This window comes from Bufo bufo, chromosome 3 (assembly GCF_905171765.1).
Source record: "Bufo bufo chromosome 3, aBufBuf1.1, whole genome shotgun sequence".
Classification (NCBI taxonomy): Eukaryota; Metazoa; Chordata; class Amphibia; order Anura; family Bufonidae; genus Bufo; species Bufo bufo.
Window position 1 is genome coordinate 292,986,303 of NC_053391.1, and position 23,747 is coordinate 293,010,049.

The 23,747-nt window shown below is 43.2% G+C and overlaps 1 protein-coding gene across 1 annotated transcript in view; it reads left to right on the forward strand.

Annotated features, from left to right (window-relative positions):
- The window catches only part of ACACA (acetyl-CoA carboxylase alpha), a 993,014-nt gene that overhangs the window by 754,613 nt on the left and 214,654 nt on the right, over positions 1-23,747 (forward strand). Inside the window, exon 45 of the mRNA XM_040424192.1 lies at positions 12,803-12,946. Coding sequence (XP_040280126.1) covers positions 12,803-12,946 — 144 coding nt within the window. The remainder of the gene's footprint in view (positions 1-12,802; positions 12,947-23,747) is intronic.

Consider the following 23,747-nt stretch of genomic DNA (forward strand, 5'->3'; position numbering starts at 1 on the left):
ACGGGAAATGACATAGGTGTCTCCCAAAAGATAAAAAGACGATGTACAAGAGGCATTATTGTGGAAAAAAAAAAAACATTTCTCAGCTTTTATTTACATTTGAGCAAAAAATACAAGATGTTCCACACTGTGTAAAATCTCAGAGGACGTGGTCGCAAGCCAAAAGTGACACCTGTGCTAGCCAGGAGGATAGTTAGAGAGGTGAAAAAGAATCCAATGATCACCACCAAGGCCATCCTGGTGAATCTGGGCTCTGCTGGTGGCAATGTCTCAAGGCAGACAATCCAACGGACACTGCACAATGCAGACCAAGGAGGACGCCACTTCCCCAGATAAGGCACACAAAAGCTTGCTTGGCCTTTGCAAAAGCTCATCTGGACAAAGAAGACGACTTCTGGTTTTCTGTGTTATGATAAGATGAAACAAAAATGTAATTGTTTGGTCACAATGATGTTTCCTTCATTTGGTGTAGAAAAGGAGAAGCCTTCAACCCAAAGAACACCATCCCCACTGTCAAACATGGTGGTGGGAACCTAATGCTTTGGGGGTGTTTTTCAGCCAATGGACCAGGGAGCCTAATCACAGTAAACGGCACTATGAAAAAAGAGCAATACATGAGGATTCTCCACCACAAGATCAGGCAGTCTGCAGAGAAACTTGGCCTTGGGCACCAGTGGACATTTCAGCATGACAATGACCCAAAACACACAGCAAGTGGTGAAGAACTGGTTAGCAGACAGCAACATTAATGTTTTGGAGTGGCCCAGCCAGAGTCCAGATTTTAATCCAATTTAGAATCTGTGGATAGAGCTAAAGATCAGGGTGATGGCAAGAAGACCCTCCAACATGAAAGATTTGGAGCTCATTGCTAAAGATGAATGGGCAAAAATACCTGTGGAGACATGCAAAAAGCTGGTCTGCAATTATATTCATATTGAGAAGAGTATGAATAATTTTGGACTGGACACTTTTTGCTCAAATGTAAATAAAAGCTGAGATTTTTTTCCCCCACAATAATGCCTCTTGTACATCGTCTTATTATCTTTTGGGAGACACCTATGTCATTTCCCGTCAAAAAATGACTTGCTGGTTGAATAAAAGTAACTTTAAGTCAACATTTGCCAAGGGTATGAATAATTATTGGCAGCACTGTATGTCTGCATCTAAAAGAGCGTTAGCTTTTTTAAACACTGAAGCAGCTGGCATACAATATGCAATGGTAGTGGGTGTGGAACTACTGTGTCAACTAACAGATTTAACTTTGGGCTACTCCTAAGGGTTCATTCACATGTCCTTAGTGCATTCCGGATCCGCAATACACCCGGCCAGCACCCCCATAGAAATGCATAGGAATAGGGCATGTTCTATTTCTTTCGGTGCTGCGGACCGGAAGATCGGGGCTGCGCTCCAGAAATGCGGAGAGCACACTGTGTGCTCTCAACATCCATTCCTGCCCCATTGAGAATGAATGGTTCTGCACCCATTCCGCATATTACGGACTGGATGCGGACCCATTCCACGGACCTGTGAATGAAGCCTAAGGGCATTATCCTGGCAGGACAGGCAGAGGATGTGCTATACAAAAAACGGTCTGAGGTCAGGCTGTCATGGGTCAAAATGGCGGCCAGGGGCACAGGTCAGGGAGTGGGGTGGGGGTCAGAATCCAGTAACTGGGCAGAGAGTCAGTAAATGGACAGTCAACCGAGACAGCACACCTTCGCAGGAACTTGGCAAGCTATGGAACCTATTACTGTGTTACCTTCCCACAGGGAAAGGTGCGTTAAGTACCCCAGACAGCCAGTGGCTGGTAAAGATTAGGATGCATGCACATGTCCTACGGGCAGAGGGAACCTTCATGGAGGTACAGAATAAGCTTGGTGACCAGACTCTCTGCAAACAAGGAGACATCAGGAGGCAGGTCTGTGCCACCTGGAGAGGCGAGTATAGCAGCAGCGAGTGTAAAATGATACATTGCTTGTACAAGTAATAAGACTTACTCCATTATGAGCATATGTACATATATATTATATGTTAATTTAATTTCATATTGTGCCTTTTTCTTTGCGCAACTTCCATGTGTTCTCTACAATTGTTACGTTTGGGTGTGAGAGGGAAACACCACACCGAACATAGGAGGGAACGGGTGAGGGAATAAGGTCTAGAAACTAGGGAAAGGAGATGGACACCTCCTAGTAAAGTCCTAACTAACTACCAGTATGAACAGACCCCAGAGGTAGGCGAGTTCATACACCGAAATACCTAGAGTCCTAACTCACCCTATAGGACTCTGATACTAATGTCAGGACTGAGACAACCTGTTCCTCCAAAAGGAAGGACGAACAGGAGTCTCCCTCAGGCCTTATACAAATGTCAGGGAAATGCAACACACAAAATAATCCAAACAAAATAAAAATGGGAAAGAAAATACTTAAAGGGGGTTGTCCTAGATCGCACAGGGCACGGGCTTTTTTTGTTTACAATAACACACTGCCGGGCAGAGGTTTCTGCCCAGCAGTGTGTTCGTTGACGTCACTAGCTCTGATGGGCGTCCTTTAGTGCTGCCCTAGCCGTTTTATTGGCTAGGGCAGCGCTAAAGCCTGCTCACCAGTGTTGGTGACATCACCAGGCTTCCTGGAAGCCCCATAGAGAGCCCGGTTCGTCACCGGAACTCCTGAAAATGCCTTTGCCCTGCGCGATTTAGAGCAGGGCAAAGGAGAGCATCGGAGCATGAACTGCCTGGGTAAATGGGGAGGTATGTCCTGGTTCAGCTCTGAACCCGGACAATCCTTTAACTTCAAGTGGCTATGGCAGCACCAGGAACTCAGCCCAGATCCACATACCAGCTATTCACAACTCCAACAGAAGCTATAAACCACACAGCATAGTGGGAGAAGCAACAATAAATAGAGAAGGTTAAATGACCCTAATGGCCACACCTGGGGAAAGAATGTGTGGCAAGCACCAGAAACAACAGACGTAATTCGATCCAAATGGAAAACATTTCAGATCACACCACGTGTTGCCAGTCTCACCGATCTCCTGCCACTGGCGCGGGATCGTCCGTTCCAACAATCCTCATAGTGGTAAAAAGTCTTCATCGTCTTTCCTGGGACATAGAGCAGCCTTCAGAGATGCCATTTTCTGCCCATCATTTCACAATGTGATCTTGTTGTTTTGTTTCTTTTTCTTTGTGTATGGAAAATAAATGGGAGCAGCAGGAAGGTCGGAAATGGCAGGTAATGCCCTAGCTGTTGAAAAAAATCCTGTAGTCATAAAAATAACAAACGACATGTATTTGCTAGAGTGTCAAAGTTATGAGTTTATTTTGTAATGATGTGCTCCTGCTTTCATGAGGTAAACTGGCCGTGTCGGAGGTGTTATTAGTAATATGGACTCAGTGAAGCAGAAAGCAGAGTGACCGAGAGATCAGTGTATCAGTCAGCAAGAGGGCAAATGGGATGAGACAGCAGGAGAATGAGAAAAGTGGTGTTGTTTGCACACAGATGAACCCTTTGGCTACCAGGTTGTGATGACAGCAGAGAATTGTGCTCAGCTACTGTATATATTTTAGAGCCTAATTGTTTATGGTCTTGTTCTATATATTGCATGTACACCATACAATGTTTTCATTTTGTTTTATTTTTTGAGTTTTTATTCAAACAATGTTTAGAATAAATCAAGCAAGTACCCGTATAATACATAATAATAAAAATGAGATCTCTGCTGCACTGTACTGGTGACTTGAGAACATAGACTTGTCTTCATGAGTTAAACTTCCATATATTTTATGTAAATATATTATTCTTGTTGTTACCCATGTATCACATGCCAGACAAAATCACGCTAAAAATCATTCACTGCAAAACTGAAGCCTTTGGAATTAGGATGCGCGGAATAAAAATAAATATTATTGGTAACACACGCTGAAAAGCCTTCAAATGAATTGGAATATACTTCTAACAATGGGTGGACTTAAACATTACATCATTTTGAGGAGGAATGTGTATACTGAACAGCAACTCAGTTATAGGTGAACGGGAAGAATGGATCCAAAACTGGATGCAGTCACTATACTGAATAGAATTCCTTGAGATAAAAATGTGACAAAAATTCTGACATTTCCCTCTAAGGAAAGTTGTAGGGTAAAAAATATACACAAACCTCTCAATTGTATGTACCAGTGCCAGAAGCCTGACTAATAAAGCTGGGGAACTAAAATTAGCGATGTGTGAGGAGGACTATGACGTACTTGGAATAACTGAGACATGGTTGGATGATAGCTATGACTGGGCAGTTAATGTACAGGGTTATAGTCTGTTTAGAAAGGATTGTCAAAACCGGACCGGAGGAGCGGTTTGTCTTTATGTAAAGTCCTGTCAAATGCCCACACTCTGGGAAGATATAAGTGAGGAACATGACATGTGGCGTCACTGTGGGTAGAAATACATGGAGGCGAAAACAATAATAAAATACTAATAGGAGTTTATTATAAGCCGCCTAATATACCAGAGTCCACTGAAAATCTACTAAACGAAATAGACAAGGCGGTAAATCATAATGAGATCGTTATTATGGGGGACTTGAACTACTCATATGTAGACTAGAAAACTGAAACCTGTACTTCTCATAAAGGAAACAGGTTCTTGGCAATAACCAGAGACAATTACCGTTCCCCACTGGTTCAGGACCCGACTAGAGGGACAGCCATACTGGATTTAGTATTAACCATTATACCTGACAGAACAACAGATGTGCAGTTTGGGGGGCACCTGAGAAATAGTGGCCATAAAATAACAACCTTGCAATTGTCATTTAAAAGAGTGTTTCTTCAGGGAGGAACAAAAATACCAAACTTCAAAAAAGCTAAATTAACTTAACTAAGAGAGGCCATTGGCCCAACTAACTGGGACAATATCCTCAAAAATAAAAATACAGCCATAAAATGGGTTATTTTTAAAAGCATCTTAACCCTTAGGATACCAGTGCCGTACATGTACGGCACATAAATCCCAGCGCAGTACAGGTCGATCAGAGGCAGGGGTCCGGCTGTCACTGATAGTCGGACCCCTGCTGTATGCTCTGGCATCGGTGAAAACACTGATGGCGGCGAATTAACCTGACCACGACACGTGCGGTATCCTCACCGCTGCCAGTGTCAATGGGGTCCCCGTGCTGCTGTGACGGGGACCCCATGGCAGGGAAGGCAGCCTGATGCCTTCCTTAGGCATCGTGGCTGCCTTCCGGGAGAGCCTGTGAGATCCAGCCCCCTGGATCTCACAGGCAAGCAGGCTGTAAGCGTATTACAGTGTTAATACACTTAGTCAATGAATTACAATACAGAAGTATTGTAATGCATTGTAAAGGGGATCAGACCCCCATAAGTTGAAGTCCCAGAGTGGGACAAAAAATTAAGTTAAAAAAATAAGTTTTAAAAAAAAAATACTTTAAAGTTTCAAGTAAAAAAAAGTGTCTTTTTCCCAAAATAAAGTAAAAACGAAATTGTAAAAAATAGGGAAAAAAAGAAAAGTTGACTTATTAGGTATCTCCGCGTCAGTATCGACCGGCTCTATAAAAATATCACATGACCTAACTCCTCAGGTGAACACCGTCAAATAATAAAAATAAAAGCTATGCTAAAAAAAAAATCTTTTTGTCACCTTAAATCACTAAAAGTACAACACCAAGCAATCAAGAAGGAGTATGCCCCCCAAAATAGTACCAATCTAACATTCGCTTCATCTCGCAAAAAATGAGCCCCTACATAAGCCCAAAAAAAATATCGCTCTGACTATGGAGACACTAAAATATGATATTTTTTTTGTTTTGTTTCAAAAATGCTTTTATTGTGTTAAATGTAAAAAATACATTTAAAAAAGTAGACATATTATGTATCGCCGCGTCTGTAGCAACCTGCTCTATAAAAATACCACATGACTTAACCCCTCAGATGAACACCGTAAAAAAAAGCCATTTTTTGTCGCCTTCAATCACAAAAAGTGCAATAGCAAGCTATCAAAAAGTCATATGCACCCTAAAATGGTACCAATCAAACCGTCATCTCATCCCGCAAAAATCAGCCCCTACATAAGACGCCCAAAAAATAAATAGCTTTCAGAATATGGAGACACAAATTTATTTATTTTTTTAAATGCTTTATTATGTATAACCAAAAATCATATGTACCCTAAAATAGTACCAACAAAACTGCCACCTTATCCCGTAGTTTCCAAAATGGGGTCATTTTTTGGAGTTTCTACTCTAGTCTTCAAATGTGACATGGCAGCTTAAAATTATCCCAGTGAAATCTGCTTTCCAAAAACCATATGGCGTTCCTTTCCTTCTGCGCAATGCCGTGTGACCGTACCGCAGTTTACGACCACATATGGGGTGTTTCTGTAAACTATAGAATCAGGGAAATAAATATTGAGATTTGTTTGGCTGTTAACCCTTGCTTTTTTAGTGGAATAAAATTGATTAAAATGCCAAATTTGCCCAAAAAGTCGAATTCTGAAATTTCATCTCCATATTCCATTAATTCTTGTGGAACACCTAAAGGTTTAACAACGTTTGTAAAATCAGTTTTGAATTTCTTGAGGGGTGTAGTTTCTAAAATGGGGTCATTTTTGGGAGGTTTCTATTATGTAAGCCTCACAAAGTGACTTCAGACCTGAACTGATCTTTAAAAAGTGGGTTTTGGAAATTTTCTGAAAAATTTCAAGATTTGCTTCTAAACTTCTAAGCCTTCTAACGTCCCCAAAAAATAAAATGGCATTCACAAAATATCCAAATATGAAGTAGACATATGGGGAATGTAAAGTAGTAACTATTATTGGAGTTATTAATATCTGTTATAAAAGTAGAGAAATTGAAATTTGGTAGTTTGCAAATTTTGGAGTAAATTTGGGTATTTTTTTATAAATAAAAATGATATTTTTTGACTAAATTTTACCACGGTCATGAAGTACAATATGTGACGAGAAAACAATCTCAGAATGGCCTGGATAAGTGTTTTAAAGTTATCACTACAAAAAGTGACACATGTCAGATTTGCAAAAATCGGCCTGGGATTTAAGGTGAAAAGTGGCCTGGTATTGAAGGGGTTAAAATCCTATTGTGGGAGGTACATACCTTATGGGAATAGAAGGGTAAGGAACAAGAAAAAAACAATGTGGATAAATCGAATTTCAAAGAAAGCAATAAATGATGAAAAGAAAACATTTAAATCACTAAAACAGGAGGGTAGCAAGAAAGCATTGGAAAAATCTAAGGAAAAATGTAAAACTAAACCTAAAATGTTCTTTAATTATATAAATGGTAAAAGTATAATTTTGAAGGTGTCGGCCCTTTATAGAGTAATGAGGGGGGAGTTGCAGACAGCGATGAGGAGAAAGCAAAGCTTCTTTTTTTTTCTCTCCCCTGTATTCACTGAAGAAAACATAGAAACCATGAATGTGTCGACAGATAAGAACCATTTGGTCCATCTAGTCTGCCCAAAAATAACGGCTATAATACTGCTCCTATGTACAAGAATTGTGTATTTTTATTTTATGCACTTATATAGAGCTTTACAGACATTATCTTTACAGACATTATCATCCAACTGTCCCCAATGGGGCTCACAATCTTAGGTCCCTATCAGTATGTCTTTGGTGTGGGAGTAAACCGGAGTACCCGGAGGAAACCCACTCAAACATGGGGAGAACATACAAACTCCATGCAGATGTTGTCTTTGGTCAGATTCGAACCTAGGACCCCAGCACTGCAAGGCATCAGTGCTAACCACTGAGTCGCCGTGCTGCAAAACAAACTGTCAGTTGAAATGCAAAATGTAAAAATAAATTCCCCATTAAAAGTGCCCTGTCTGATCCAGGAAGAAGTACAGCGTAATCTTCAAAAGATTAAAATAGACAACTTGCCGGGACCATATAGCATACACCCCCCTGTATCCTAAGATAATTAAGTAATGTCATAGCCAGACCCTTGTTTCTGATATTTAAGGACTATATACTGACAGGGAGTGTTACACAAAATTCGCGCATAGCAAATGTGGTGGCAATTTTCAAAAAGGGTCCAAAAGCAGAGCCCGGAAAGTTTAACATATGTTGTGGTTAAACTGTTTAAAGGTTTTCTAAGAGATGCTATCTTGGAGTACCTCAATGAAAATAAGCAAATAACGGCATATAAGCATGGCTTCATGAGGGATTGGTCATGTCAAACTAATTTAATCAGTTTCTTGACAGCGGCTTATCGCTGGATGTTGTATATCTGGACTTCTCCAAAGCATTTGATACTGTACCACGTAAAAGGTTAGTATATAAAATGAGAAGGCTTGAATTGGAGAATGTCTGTATGTGGGTAAGTAACTGGCTCAGTGATAGAAAACAGACGGTGGTAATTAATGGTGCACACTCAGATTTGGTCACTATCACTAGTGGGGTACCTCAGGGGTCAGTATTGGGCCCTATTCTCTTCAATATATTTGTTAATGATCTTGTAGAAGGCTTGCACAGTAACATATATGGTATCAGTTTTGCAGATGACACTTAAAGGGGTTTTCTCATCTCAGACAATGGGGGCATATTGCTAGGATATGCCCCCATTGTCTTATAGGTGCAGGTTATACCACTGGGACCCTCACCTATATCGAGAATAGAGCCCCAAAAGTGAAGGAGAGCGCACTGCGCAGTGTTCCAGCAAAATTGACCCTCTTAAAACTTTACTTTTACTTAGTTATACTCATAAAATAGTACCACTTCCGTCGTTCACCAGTGAATATCTGTGAAACAAATGATAATCAAAAAAATTATAATAGATACTTATACAGGGTAGCCAACCATTGATATGGTTATGATGGTTGGTGTACACAGGGCAGTGATGGGGAGTATTGGAGTGTCTATCCTATCCCTGCACTCACCCTTTGTAAAGCCTCAGCCCAGGGAAGTCCCCTAGTGGTGGAGACTCCCTGTCCTCGAACCTGGACTGACTGCCCTACGTACACCCTCCTCTCAATGACCAATATACCGGTACCCCGTGTAAAAGACGGATATAGCTTGTGTCACAGGTTAATTATCGCCTGTATTGACAACAGCCCATGTAGATGGAAAAACAGAAAGACATATGGTGTGAAGGTGTAGGTCCCACCTATGGCACCATAAAAAAGCCCCTGGGAGGCGTCAAGATAGCTATACGCTCCCAGGCTTATTAGAACAAACACCCCGACGCGTTTCCCCTATTTTTAGGTTCATCAGGGGGTAAATAAACAGTCATGGGTAAACCGTCATAGTAGAATTAAGATAATTATGATGTATTATGATATACTTATGATACAGATGGAGGATACAGGACCAGATAGCACAGGTACTGATAGGTGCAAGGAACCAAGGGGACCAATCAGATACATCCCACTTAGCATCAGACACGGTTATATACACTCACCTAAATAATTATTAGGAACACCTGTTCTATTTCTCATTAATGCAATGATTAATGATTTATGATTAATGATTTAAGCAATTTTGAGCGTGGCATGGTTGTTGATGCCAGACGGGCCGGTCTTCACAATCGTATTTCACAATCTGCTCAGTTACTGGGATTTTCACGCACAACGATTTCTAGGGTTTACAAAGAATGGTGTGAAAAGGGAAAAACATCCAGTATGCGGCAGTCCTGTGGGCAAAAATGCCTTGTGGATGCTAGAGGTCAGAGGAGAAGGGGCCGACTGATTCAAGCTGATAGAAGAGCAACGTTGACTGAAATAACAACTCGTTACAACCGAGGTATATGCAGCAAAGCATTTGTGAAGCCACAACACGCACAACCTTGAGGCGGATGGGCTACAACAGCAGAAGATCCCACCGGGTACCACTCATCTCCACTACAAATAGGAAAAAGAGGCTACAATTTGCACGAGCTCACCAAAATTGGACTGTTGAAGACTGGAAAAATGTTGCCTGGTCTGATGAGTCTCGATTTCTGTTGAAACATTCAAATGGTAGAGTCCGAATTTGGCGTAAACAGAATGAGATCATGTATCCATCCTCTGATGGCTACTTCCAGCAGGATAATGCACCATGTCACAAAGCTCGAATCATTTCAAATTGGTTTCTTGAACATGACAATGAGTTCACTGTACTAAAATGGCCCCCACAGTCACCAGATCTCAACCCAATAGAGCATCTTTGGGATGTGGTGGAACGGGAGCTTCGTGCCCTGGATGTGCATCCCTCAAATCTCCATCAACTGCAAGATGCTATCCTATCAATATGGGCCAACATTTCTAAAGAATGCTATCAGCACCTTGTTGAATCAATGCCACGTAGAATTAAGGCAGTTCTGAAGGCAAAAGGGGGTCCAACAACGTATTAGTATGGTGTTCCTAATAATTCTTTAGGTGAGTGTATATCAGGAGCCCATTCAGATAGGGACCAATAATGTGTCCAGAATGACGCTCCCTTGCACTCTGGTATCGTCCTGTTCCTGCATCTTTCTGTTTTTCCATCTACATGGGCTGTTGTCAATACAGGCGATAATTACCTGTGACACAAGCTATATCAGTCTTTTACACGGGTACCGGTATATTGGTCATTGAGAGGAGGGTGTACGTAGGGCAGCCAGTCCAGGTTCGAGGACAGGGAGTCTCCACCACTAGGGGACGTCCCTGGGCTGAGGCTTTACAAAGGGTGAGTGCAGGGATAGGATAGACACTCCAATACTCCCCATCACTGCCCTGTGTACGCCAACCATCATAACCATATCAATGGTTGGCTACCCTGTATAAGTATCTATTATAATTTTTTTGATTATCATTTGTTTCACAGATATTCAATGGTGAACCACGGAAGTGGTACTATTTTATGAGTATAACTAAGTTTTAAGAGGGTCAATTTTGCTGGAACACTGCGTACTTTATGATCCCACTATAATTTATTCATTAACTCAGCTGGACGTTTAGAGCACACTGCTGGCTCGGTTTGCTCGGTTATTGCTGTCCCATAGAAATGAATGGGAGCATGGTCCGCGCATGCGCGGCACGCTCCCATTAATTTCTATGGGAGAGGCGGGGATTAGCGCTTGGTGGATGGACCCCGGGAAATCCTGGGTCCTCCAGCCACAGTGCTCCACGCTCCGTTCTCGATATAGGTGCGGGTCCCAGCGGTGGGACCTGCACCTATCGGACAATGGGGGCATATCCTAGGTTATGCACATGGGAAGGAAAAATACATGTCACCAGTACATACTAAATGGTAAAACACTGGGTAACACTGATGTGGAAAAGGACTTAGGAATTTTAGTGAACAGCAAAGTAAGCTGTAGAAACCAGTGTCAGACAGCTGCTGTCAAGGCCAATAAGATAATGGGTTGCATCAAAAGAGGCATAGATGCTCGTGGTGAGAACATAGTACTACCACTTTACAAATCACGTCAGACCACACATGGAGTACTGTGTACAGTTCTGGGCTCCTGTGAACAAGGCAGATATAGCAGAGCTGGAGAGGGTTCAGAGAAGGGCAACTAGGGTAATAACTGGGATGGGTGGACATAAACTGCGTCTGGAGAAAAGATGGTTTGTACACAAACATAGAAGAGGATTCTTTACGGTAAGAGCAATGAGACGATGGAACTCTCTGCCTGAGGAGGTGGTGCTGGTGAGTTCACTAAAAGAGTTCAAGAGGGGCCTGGATGTATTTCTGGAGTGTAATAATATTACAGGTTATAGTTACTAGAGCGTCGTTGATACAGGGAGTTATTCTGATTGCCTGATTGGAGTCGGGAAGAAATTTTTTTCCCTTTAAAGTGGGGAAAATTGGGTTCTACCTCAGTTTTTTTTTTTTGCCTTTCTCTGGATCAACTTGCAGGATAACAATCTGGACTAGATGGACAAATTTTTTTGTTCAGCCTTAGAAACTATGTTACTATAGCAAAAGTGGAAAGACCTTTGACTTCATAGTTTATGGTGAAGACCTGGTGGTATGTAAAATTAGGAAATGTATTAAGACTTTTAAGCATTTGGTGTTGGCAAATACTTTGCACTGGAATTACCATGTGGGCAAGGAAAGCAAAACAAATGCATTTATTACAAAATGAAGGCAATTATCTTAGTATGTTGTTTTATACATTGTTAGAAGATATATGTACAATGTTACTTCAAACAGCTATGTTTCTTTGTGACAGATTTGAAACTAATCATCCTCCAGAAAAGTTTATACAGTATCACTTATCAGTGGCAAGATTCAATACCAGTCTTGGTAGTTGAGCATCAGATTCTCATTATACAGTCTTAGGGCTCATGCACATGAACGTATTTTCTTTCCACTTCCGTTTATTTTTTTTTGTGGACCATATGTGGATCCATTTACTTCAATGGGTCCGCAAAAACAGCGGAAGGTACTCAGTGTGCATTCCATTTCTGTATTTACGTTCCGCGATAAAGTAGTGCATGACCTATTATTGTCCGCAAATCACAGTCCGCAAAAAATACGGAACGCACACTGGACACATCCGTATTTTGTGGATCCATACTGTAGAAATGCTATGCCAAGCCCATATTGCTCATGTGTTTAGTGATTAATAAAATTACTGTTTCTGTTTCCGATTTGCAAAAAACGGATCACATACGGAAACTATACAGATATGTTTTATGGAATAACGGAACGGAAGAGGACTTAGATCAGAGAAAAAAAACCTCAGATACGGAACAACGGATCAGTGAAAAACGGACCGCAAAACAACAGTCGTGTGCATGAGCCCTTATTCAGTGATAGCATTGGAGGTTTTGCTGATATTGTCGTCATTTATATTCCAGGTCCTAGGTCGGGAGGTCTACACGTCCAACAATCAGCTTGGTGGCATCCAAATCATGCACAACAATGGTGTCACTCATTGCACAGTGTATGATGACTTTGAGGGAGTGTACACAATTCTGCAGTGGCTTTCCTATATGCCTAAGGTACATTCAATTTACATAGAATAGTAAAATACATAGATTAAATTATGACTTTATTTTGTAGAATATTTTGTAATTTATTATGCATACGCATTAAAAGTACTTTCCCCCCCTCGCCTATGACAGCACCCTTGGCTCTCAGGACAGGAAACAGGAACCACAACCACTTTAAAAGGAGGGACCAACCCCCTACGTGCCAGTTCTGTTTCCTGTCCTAAGGGACAGGGTTGGATAACCACAGCCACGATGAGCAAAAGAGTTGCGGGCGCCCAGTGTATTTAATTATGAGGAGGGCTTACCCAGCGGTGTAAGTCTTCTAAAGGGAGCCGCTGCAGAGGCTGAACCTCTGGCTCTTTCTCCCGCTCCGGTCCCTTCTCGGGTCGGGAGGTGTGCATGCCTCCAGAAACGCGCGTACCTCTGCGGCCGTGTCCACATGTTCGGCTGCTGGCGTTTGACGCACTTCCGGTTTCGGCAGTAGAAGGAAGCGCAAGGGTGTAGACCGGAAGTGGGGGGAGCCGGTGCACGTCCAGCAGAATTTAAGTTCAGCCAGCTCATACTGCTAGCGGGAGAAGAAGCTAGCAGTCTGTTTTCTCCATTTCTGCTGCTACAGTGTGTGACCATGGAGCAGACACAGCACGCAGATCCCACTGAAACCACCAATGAATCTTCGGTACCATGGTCTGGTAAGAGGGGTGAATGCTTCATAAACTTTAAGGTTGTAGTTTCTTATGGGGCTATTTCTCTGTGTTTAGGTCTCCAAGGAGAGTAGAAGGGCCTCCAGATCTAAAGTTAGAGGGTGTGCTATGTGTAAAAAAAAGTTACCCTCGGGCTGGCGGAAGCCTATCTGTCAAGCTTGTGTAAGCAAGTTATTAGAGGATGAGGCCCCATCTCTTATGATCAGTCTAAGACAGATGATCTGGGATGAAGTTAAGGAGTCAGTGAAGGAGTCGGTTAAGAGCCTTTTGGAGGGTCGCCCCAGCACTTCTGCAGCCGCCTCTATCCCCCCTCCAGCGATCAAGAATTACTGTCAGGATTGGATAAGAGGGAGAAAGACTGTCATCAGATGAATCCTTTGATGATCATGTAGCGGGAAGACTGCTTTTTCAGCCTGAGAAAATTAGCTCTCTGCTCAGAGTTGTCAGAGCCACCATGGGGTTAGACGATTATAGAGACTCCATGTTTGAGAGCCTGGGTCCAAGAAAGATGATAGGGAATGGAGTAAACCAGATAGAAGATTTTTCATTCTCCCTTCCATTAAACGTAAATATCCATTTGATCAGGAAGTATCTGCTTGTTGGGATAGGGCCCCAAAACTAGATGCCCCAGTTGCCAAGATTTCCAAAAAAGCGACTTTTCCCTTTGAAGACACAGGTTCCCTAAAGGACCCCATGGATAGAGGGGCGGAAATTTATTTAAAAAAGAGCTGGGAAGCTACGGCGGGAGCTTTTAGACCTGCCATTGCGGCCACTTCTGTGGCTAGATCCCTGAAAATTTGGGTGAAGGATTTAGAAAATCATATAAAAGAGGGAACCCCTAAAGAGCAGCTGCTGTCTTCCTTTGCCACAATTTTTAATGCCATTGATTTCCTGGCAGATTCGTCGGCAGACTCATTAAAATTTTCTGCTAGAGCTTCCGCCCTATCTAACTCAGCACGTAGAGCCATTTGGTTGAAGGATTGGAAGGGAGATTCTACCTCCAAGGCCAAACTATGCTCCATTCCATGTCAGGGTGAATTTTCATTTGGCCCTGTCTTGAGAAGGCCTCAGACAGAAAGAAAGGGTTCCCTTCCACTTGTCAGCAACCTCCTAAAAACCCTTCCGTTCTCAGTCTAATAGGGGTAGTTATAGGAGAAAGGAGGTGTCTAGGCAAACTTCAGGTACTACCAGATCCAAAGGATATCTTTTTTCTGGAGCAGAGGCCTCAAAAAAGCAGCCACAATGACGCCAGGGCCCCGGTGGGAGGTCGGCTTTCTCACTTCGCAGAACATTGGTAAAAGATATCAAGCAGCCCATGGATAATCTCCATCCTAAGAGAGGGCACACAAGATTGTCATCCGCGTCCGCGTCCGTTTTTTTCCTATCATTTGCATGGCAAACCTGTCTTAGATTTTTTTTTACTTTCCTTTATGTCTGGTGATCCTCCAAAAATAAAGGAAGACACACGGAAACAGAAACGGATCACGGAACAACGGAACCTCATTTTGCGGAACGGAACACAACAACGGTCGTGTGCATGAGGCCTAATTCCGAGTCAGGTGTGCACCTTTTTATGGATGACCCTAGATTCAACGTCACAGATGTGCCTACTTTCCCTTCGCAAAGCCTGTCTGATCAGATCCAGAGTTCAGTACCTGTTTTTCTATCAGTCCATTTCCCTAAGACAAGCCATGTCAGTTTTGGGGCTCGTGACAGCTGCCATTCCTGGGGTGGAGTGGGCCCAGTTCCACTCAAGAATACTCCAACTGCAGATTCTGGAATTCTGGGACAGGAGTCCTTTGTCTCTGGACTCAGAGATTAGTTTATCACCCCAGACGCTCTCCTCGCTGGAGTGGTGGATGAATCTGTCGAACCTGCAGGGGGGAGTTCCGTGGCAGAGAGAAGATGTCTTGCTCCTGACCACAGATGCAAGTCCTTACGGTTGGGGGGCCCATTTAGAATCCCTCCTTCTTCAGGGATCTTGGGATCTAGAGATTCAGTCCCAATCTCACAATTTCAGGGAGCTATACGCCATCTGGATAGCCTTGAAGGATAGTCTCCAAATAATAATAGGCAGGAATGTAAAAATGTATTCAGACAACATGACTGCGGCTGCATACATCAACAGACAGGGAGGTACCAGATCCCCGAGTCTAATGTCCCTCAGTCAAAAGATCTTTTGTCTGGCAGAGGATTCTCTTTTGTCAATTTCTGCAGTACATCTGAGAGGAAGGGACAATGTGACAGCAGACTTCTTAAGTCGCCATCATCTTCGTCCAGGAGAATGGTCTTTGGACCAGCAGATATTCAGCAAGATAGTTGCCCTATGGGGTCTTTAAGTGACAGGGTCAACAGGAAGGTAAAGAGGTTCTTCTCTCTTTTTCCAGAAGAGCATCCAACAGCTGAGGATGCTCTAGCCCAATCCTGGAGAGAGGGACTTCTTTATGCATTTCCCCCATTGAAGTTATTGCCAAGAGTCCTAAAGAAGATAAGGGAGGAGAGTGCTTTAGTCATCATGACAGCTCCCTTCTGGCCCAGGAGGGTTTGGTTTTCCTGGCTCTGCAGACTGTCAGTTGCCTTCCCTTCGGGTTCTTCCAGTCATCCCGGGACTTCTAGCTCAGGGTCCCATTCTTCACCCAGCGGTAGAGAATCTTCATTTGACTGCCTGGCTTTTGAAAGACAGATTTTAAGGAAGAAAGGGTTATCAGAGGAGGTAGTCAACACTCTACAGGGAGTGCAGAATTATTAGGCAAATGAGTATTTTGACCACATCATCCTCTTTATGCATGTTGTCTTACTCCAAGCTGTATAGGCTCGAAAGCCTACTACCAATTAAGCATATTAGGTGATGTGCATCTCTGTAATGAGAAGGGGTGTGGTCTAATGACATCAACACCCTATATTAGGTGTGCATAATTATTAGGCAACTTCCTTTCCTTTGGCAAAATGGGTCAAAAGAAGGACTTGACAGGCTCAGAAAAGTCAAAAATAGTGAGATATCTTGCAGAGGGATGCAGCACTCTTAAAATTGCAAAGCTTCTGAAGCGTGATCATCGAACAATCAAGCGTTTCATTCAAAATAGTCAACAGGGTCGCAAGAAGCGTGTGGAAAAACCAAGGCGCAAAATAACTGCCCATGAACTGAGAAAAGTCAAGCGTGCAGCTGCCAAGATGCCACTTGCCACCAGTTTGGCCATATTTCAGAGCTGCAACATCACTGGAGTGCCCAAAAGCACAAGGTGTGCAATACTCAGAGACATGGCCAAGGTAAGAAAGGCTGAAAGACGACCACCACTGAACAAGACACACAAGCTGAAACGTCAAGACTGGGCCAAGAAATATCTCAAGACTGATTTTTCTAAGGTTTTATGGACTGATGAAATGAGAGTGAGTCTTGATGGGCCAGATGGATGGGCCCGTGGCTGGATTGGTAAAGGGCAGAGAGCTCCAGTCCGACTCAGACGCCAGCAAGGTGGAGGTGGAGTACTGGTTTGGGCTGGTATCATCAAAGATGAGCTTGTGGGGCCTTTTCGGGTTGAGGATGGAGTCAAGCTCAACTCCCAGTCCTACTGCCAGTTTCTGGAAGACACCTTCTTCAAGCAGTGGTACAGGAAGAAGTCTGCATCCTTCAAGAAAAACATGATTTTCATGCAGGACAATGCTCCATCACACGCGTCTAAGTACTCCACAGCATGGCTGGCAAGAAAGGGTATAAAAGAAGAAAATCTAATGACATGGCCTCCTTGTTCACCTGATCTGAACCCCATTGAGAACCTGTGGTCCATCATCAAATGTGAGATTTACAAGGAGGGAAAACAGTACACCTCTCTGAACAGTGTCTGGGAGGCTGTGGTTGCTGCTGCACGCAATGTTGATGGTGAACAGATCAAAACACTGACAGAATCCATGGATGGCAGGCTTTTGAGTGTCCTTGCAAAGAAAGGTGGCTATATTGGTCACTGATTTGTTTTTGTTTTGTTTTTGAATGTCAGAAATGTATATTTGTGAATGTTGAGATGTTATATTGGTTTCACTGGTAAAAAAAAAAAATTGAAATGGGTATATATTTGTTTTTTGTTAAGTTGCCTAATAATTATGCACAGTAATAGTCACCTGCACACACAGATATCCCCCTAAAATAGCTAAAACTAAAAACAAACTAAAAACTACTTCCAAAAATATTCAGCTTTGATATTAATGAGTTTTTTGGGTTCATTGAGAACATGGTTGTTGTTCAATAATAAAATTAATCCTCAAAAATACAACTTGCCTAATAATTCTGCACTCCCTGTATTGGCAAGTCGCAAGAGAGTCATGTCTAAGATCTACTTACGTGTTTGGAGGGCCTTTTGTATATTCGCAAATAAACCAGTAAATGTACTTGAAGCGCCTGATTTGCCTCTAGTTTTAGATTTTCTACAAGAAGGCTGGAGGAGGAAGCTTAGGCCTAGTACTTTAAAGGTTCAGATTTCGGCCTTAAGTACTCTTTTTGAGTTCAAGCTGGCTGAGCATGCTTGGATAAACAGATTTATAACTGCAGTTTCAAAGTTAGCTCCAGTCCATAGAGTTAAGATTCCACCATGGGATCTATATCTGGTACTTTCTGCCCTTACGTCAGATCCCTTTGAACCCATTCAGGAGATCTCCATAAAGGTTTTAACACTAAAATTGGCCTTTTTACTAGCTATTACTTCAGCTAGGAGAGTGAGTGAGATTTCGGCCTTTTCTATTAAAAAGCCGTATTTAAATATTTTGGAGGGTCGAGTGATAATTTCGCCAGATCCTTCATTTTTACCAAAGGTGTCTTCTTCCTATCATCGTTCTCATGACATCATCTTACCTTCATTCTGTGCCTCTCCAGCTGTTGCAAAACTACAACTTCCAGCATGCCTAGACTGCTTCAGCCTACAGCAGGGCATGGTTGGAATTGTAGTTTTACAACAGCTGGAGAGCCGCAGGTTGGCTAGCCCTGGTCTAGAAGTTAGGAGGTGTCTATTACAGTACCTAGAAATCACTCAACCTTGGAGATCTTCCTCTAAGTTTCTCATTTCCTTTCAGGGCAAGAGAAAGGGTTTGACCGCTATCTCCCAGACTATAGCAAGGTGGATAAGACAGGCTATTCATTTATCGTATTCCTCCAAGGGAGTTCCCCCACCTACAGGATTTGGGGCCCACTCTACCATAGCGGTCTCCACGTCCTGGGCAGAAAGAACCTCTACCTCCATGGAGCAAATTTGTAGAGCTGCTACCTGAAGTTCTCCTCACACGTTTTTCAAACATTACAGGCTTCATTTACCCTCTAATGAGGGTCTGATATTTGGATGTAAAGTCCTTCAGGCAGTTGTCCCTCCCTAATCTGATCTCGCTTATAGATCCAAGGGTGCTGTCATAGGCGAGGGGGGAAATATGTGATTACACTTATCGGTAATCTTTTTTCCTTGAGCCTATGACAGCACACGCTTAATTCCCTTCCCTAATAAAAAAAAAAATATATATATATATATATATATATTTATATATATATATCAATATATGAAAAATTATAAATAAGTGCATAGAAGAGTTATTGTTATGAGACGTTTGTGTTTCCTTAGTTCTTGGAATAGTACTGGTGTGTAGGGGGTTGGTCCCTCCTTTTAAAGTGGTTGTGGTGTCCTGAGGAGGGGGCGGACACTATCCAAGGGTGCTGTCATAGGCTCAAGGAAAAAAGATTACCGGTAAGTGTAATCACATATTTTCTCCAGAATTAGGGCTCATTCAGACGGCCGTATGCTGTCCGCAAAAATACTGAATGCTATCCGTTTTTTTGCGGATCCGCAAAAAAACGGATCTGCAAAAAAACGGATAGCATTCAGTATTTTTGCGGACCCATAGACTTCAATGGGGCCATGTCCTGATTTTCACGGACAAGTATAGGACATGTTTCATTTTTTTTGCGGATCCGCAAAAAAACGGATAGCATTCAGTATTTTTGCGGACAGCATACGGCCGTCTGAATGAGCCCTTAAGCAACTGATCAGGAAGTGAAAGGTATCATTACATTCAGCTAAGCTAGTGCCTGGTTACACAATGAAGTTTCCTGTGACACTGGAAATACTCCTAAATAATCTACTATAAGATTTATAAGATTTGAGTAATAATGTTTAATGTAAAATACATGTGTAGTGCTCAGAAATGGAAATTAATGGGCTGTTCAGCCCCCTTTCCCTGCTGGACCTATGGAGGGAAGCTTGCTTACCTGCTCTGGGTTGCTCGGTTCCAGCTTTTTCTAACATGCATTTCCTACTGGTGCCGCAACATTGATATCCTGCTGCTGCCCGTAATACTACACCTATTATGTTCTCCAATGCCCCCAAATACTATAGCAATATAACAAAATAGCAAAGACAGGTGCACTCTGCGGTCTTACTAAACCCTCAAACTGATGTTAAAATTGAGAGATTAGCCAACATATCCTACAGTGTAGGACATGTCTGAGCCCGAGCACCGCGCCAAGGTTTCTCAAGTAGCTTGGGAACCTAACACTCACCTACCTGCGCCGTATGGGCACTACCAGGAGCCAGTGGGCAAATTACAGGAGCATGAGGCCGACTCACAAACAACTCACCAGTTACCTCCAGCATGTAGCCATGCTTGCAATGGGAGGAGGGAGGAGTCTGCGAGTCCCACTCAAGACTGGCTGGTATGGCCCAGGCCTCACAGGTGCACCTAAATGTAGCCTGTAGATGGAAAACAGGCACATTTAAATTGGAGTTTATACACCTCCAGGCATTCTATAAATATAAACTGAAAAGAATGGCGTGGCATTAACCAAGCAGGAAATGCTCAAACCCACATGCGGTTGTGCATATATATAGGGGAGCAAATCCTGCACTTGTGGCCCATTGCTAATGACGATCCCCAGCAAAAATTCATACAATGGAGGATGCCCGCAGCGAACCACAAGTACCACAATAGACATCCTACACAAGATAGCAATTATGTGGATGTAGTAATCAATATAGCAATATAACAAAATAGCAAAGATAGGTGCACTCTGCGGTCTTACTAAACCCTCAAACTGATGTTAAAATTGAGAGATTAGCCAACATATCCTACGGTGTAAGACATGTCTGAGCCTGTTTTCCATCTACAGGCTACATTTAGGTGCACCTGTGAGGCCTGGGCCATACCAGCCAGTCTTGAGTGGGACTCGCAGACTCCTCCCTCCTCCCATTGCAAGCATGGCTACATGCTGGAGGTAACTGGTGAGTTGTTTGTGAGTCGGCCTCATGCTCCTGTAATTTGCCCACTGGCTCCTGGTAGTGCCCATACGGCGCAGGTAGGTGAGTGTTAGGTTCCCGAGCTACTTGAGAAACCTTGGCGCGGTGCTCGTGCTCAGACATGTCCTACACCGTAGGATATGTTGGCTAATCTCTCAATTTTAACATCAGTTTGAGGGTTTAGTAAGACCGCAGAGTGCACCTGTCTTTGCTATTTTGTTATATTGCTATATTGATTACTACATCCACATAATTGCTATTTTGTGTAGGATGTCTATTGTGGTACTTGTGGTTCGCTGCGGGCATCCTCCATTGTATGAATTTTTGCTGGGGATCGTCATTAGCAACGGGCCACAAGTGCAGGATTTGCTCCCCTATATATATGCACAACCGCATGTGGGTTTGAGCATTTCCTGCTTGGTTAATGCCACGCCATTCTTTTCAGTTTATATCCCCCAAATACTATACTGAAGAAATTCAAGTGCTCCTAAAATTCCCACCAATAGTAATAATTCTCTCCCAGAGTACCCTCATTAGTAATAGTGCCCCCTGCAGTCATAATGCTCCCAGAGAGTGCCCCTGTTAGTATTAGTGGCCTTCATATTGTGCCTATTAATAATGCCCCCACAGAAGCCCAGTAGTAATAATGTCACATAGTGCCCCAAGTAGTGCCAAAGCTCCCCAATGTCCCCCCAGTAGTAATAAGGACCATCCATAAGGCCCCTTGTAGAGTCCCCGGCAGTTAAAGGGGTTGTCCGGGTTCAGAGCTGAACCCGGACATCCCTCCATTTTCACCCCGGCAGCCCCCCTGACATGAGCATCGAAGCAGTTCATGCTCCGATGCTCTCCTTTGCCCTGCGCTAAATTGCACAGGGCAAAGGCATTTTTAGGAGTTCCAGTGACGTACCGGGGCTCTCCATGGGGCTGACAGGAACCCCGGTGACGTCACCGGCACTGATGGGCGGGATTTAGCTCTGCCTTAGCCAGTAAAACGGGCTAGCCTCAGGGGGGCTTCCTGGGTGAAAAAAAAGGGTATGTCCGGGTTCAGCTCTGAACCCGGACAACCCCTTTAAAATGTTCCCAAAGTGCCAACATTTGCTTTAATGCCCTCCTCTAGTACATCCAGTAGTTAAGATCCCTCTATAGTGCTCCCGGTTGGTATAATGCCTTCTATAGTGCCCTTAAGCAGTTATAATGGCCCACAGTAGTAATAGGTCCCCCTTTAGGCCCCTAGTAGGTATTATGACACTATAGTGCCCCAGTAGATATTATGCCCCCTTTAGTGCACACAGTAGGTATAATGCCCCATGTTGTGCTCCCAGAACTTATGGGTCCACTTGTTTTGCCCCTAGTACTTATAGTGCCCCCCTGTTGTGCCCCCAAGTACTTATATATTTTGTACCCCTGTACCCCAGTACTGTTTTATTGCCCCCAAATTGATGAAGGCAAAAAAAATCCAAATACTTGCTGGTTTCTTGGCTTACGCGGTCACGATGAGGTTAATGAACCGCCTGCGTCTTGGCTAAGGCCCAGTTGCAGGTGATTGTGATGTCATTACTTTGCAACAACCTGCATTGCCCTATTGTCTCATAGGCCACAGGCCTAGTGACCTGTGGCCTATGAGACTGAATGATGGGACAGGCATATGCTCCTGTGTCCCACTGCAGTATATCAACTGAATTACTGTCCTGGCAGCCACTGGGTTTGGGATGCTGAACAAAACATCTTGGTCCCAAGACCTGGTTGTTTTGACCTAGTCACGCTCCTGAATCTTATTGTGGATTATTTAGCAGTTTTTACATTTCTTTTAAAGGGAATCTGACACCAGGAAGTTAACTGTGAAACAAGGTGCACTGCCTTGTAGCACAGCTGAATTTACCAATCCATTGTTTCATTGTGCAGAAAAGGTACTTTCAATCCATATGCAAATGGAGTTAATTACACTGAGGATGGACACAAGCCATTGGGCACCCCTGTTCCTCCCCTACCTCTCCATCAGAGTCTCCAACTCCATTTTGATTGACATATATGTATTATCTTAGTTACTGTATGTGTTGTTTGCAGTATTAATAGTCCAGATCAACACAGATAGCACTGACTTAACATTCTAGCTCTGTAGAGTGGAGGCATCAATGAGCCAAGCAGGCTTGGACTGGCCCACAGGGGTACAGGTAAATCCCCTGGTGGGCCCCTGAGCAAGGTGGGCCCCTAGTCTCCCACCCCCTGCTCAAGAGGCACATAACACAGTAGACTTACTGCATTACATACATATATTCAATGTACAGCACCTCAACCTGCCTATGTTCATAGAAAAAACTTGATAGATTATTAAAGAAACTTCCCGGTTTATTATTATGGACACGATCAGAGCTGAGATGACTTCTAGGTATAGAGGAAAGCTTGCCAGTATCCTCTTTTCTCCAGAACCTACCTTCTCAAAGTTGCTGCAGGGACCCCCATATTCAATCATCTGGTAGCATGTTGCTGCTGTGTGAGCAGGTAATATTTGAATGTATCCGTACGGTGTGCCCCCAAAATAAATGTTACTGGTGGACCCTAGGCACCCCAGTCCGACACTGGAGCCAAGATTGGGTGTAATTACAGCCATTCACCACTGCAGAAACTTCTTTATCTCTTTCCTAGTAAAACCAGCAATTTCCACCCACCTTGGTCACAAAGACATTTGCTGAAAAAACTCTGGTGACAATTTTATATAACCTTGTACTAGAGGAATGATTTTACAGCAGTTTACATCATTTTGCTTCAGTTTTTAAAGGGAACCTGTCACCAGGATTTTGGTTATAGAGCTGAGGACATGGGTTGCTAGATGGCCGCTAGCACATCCGC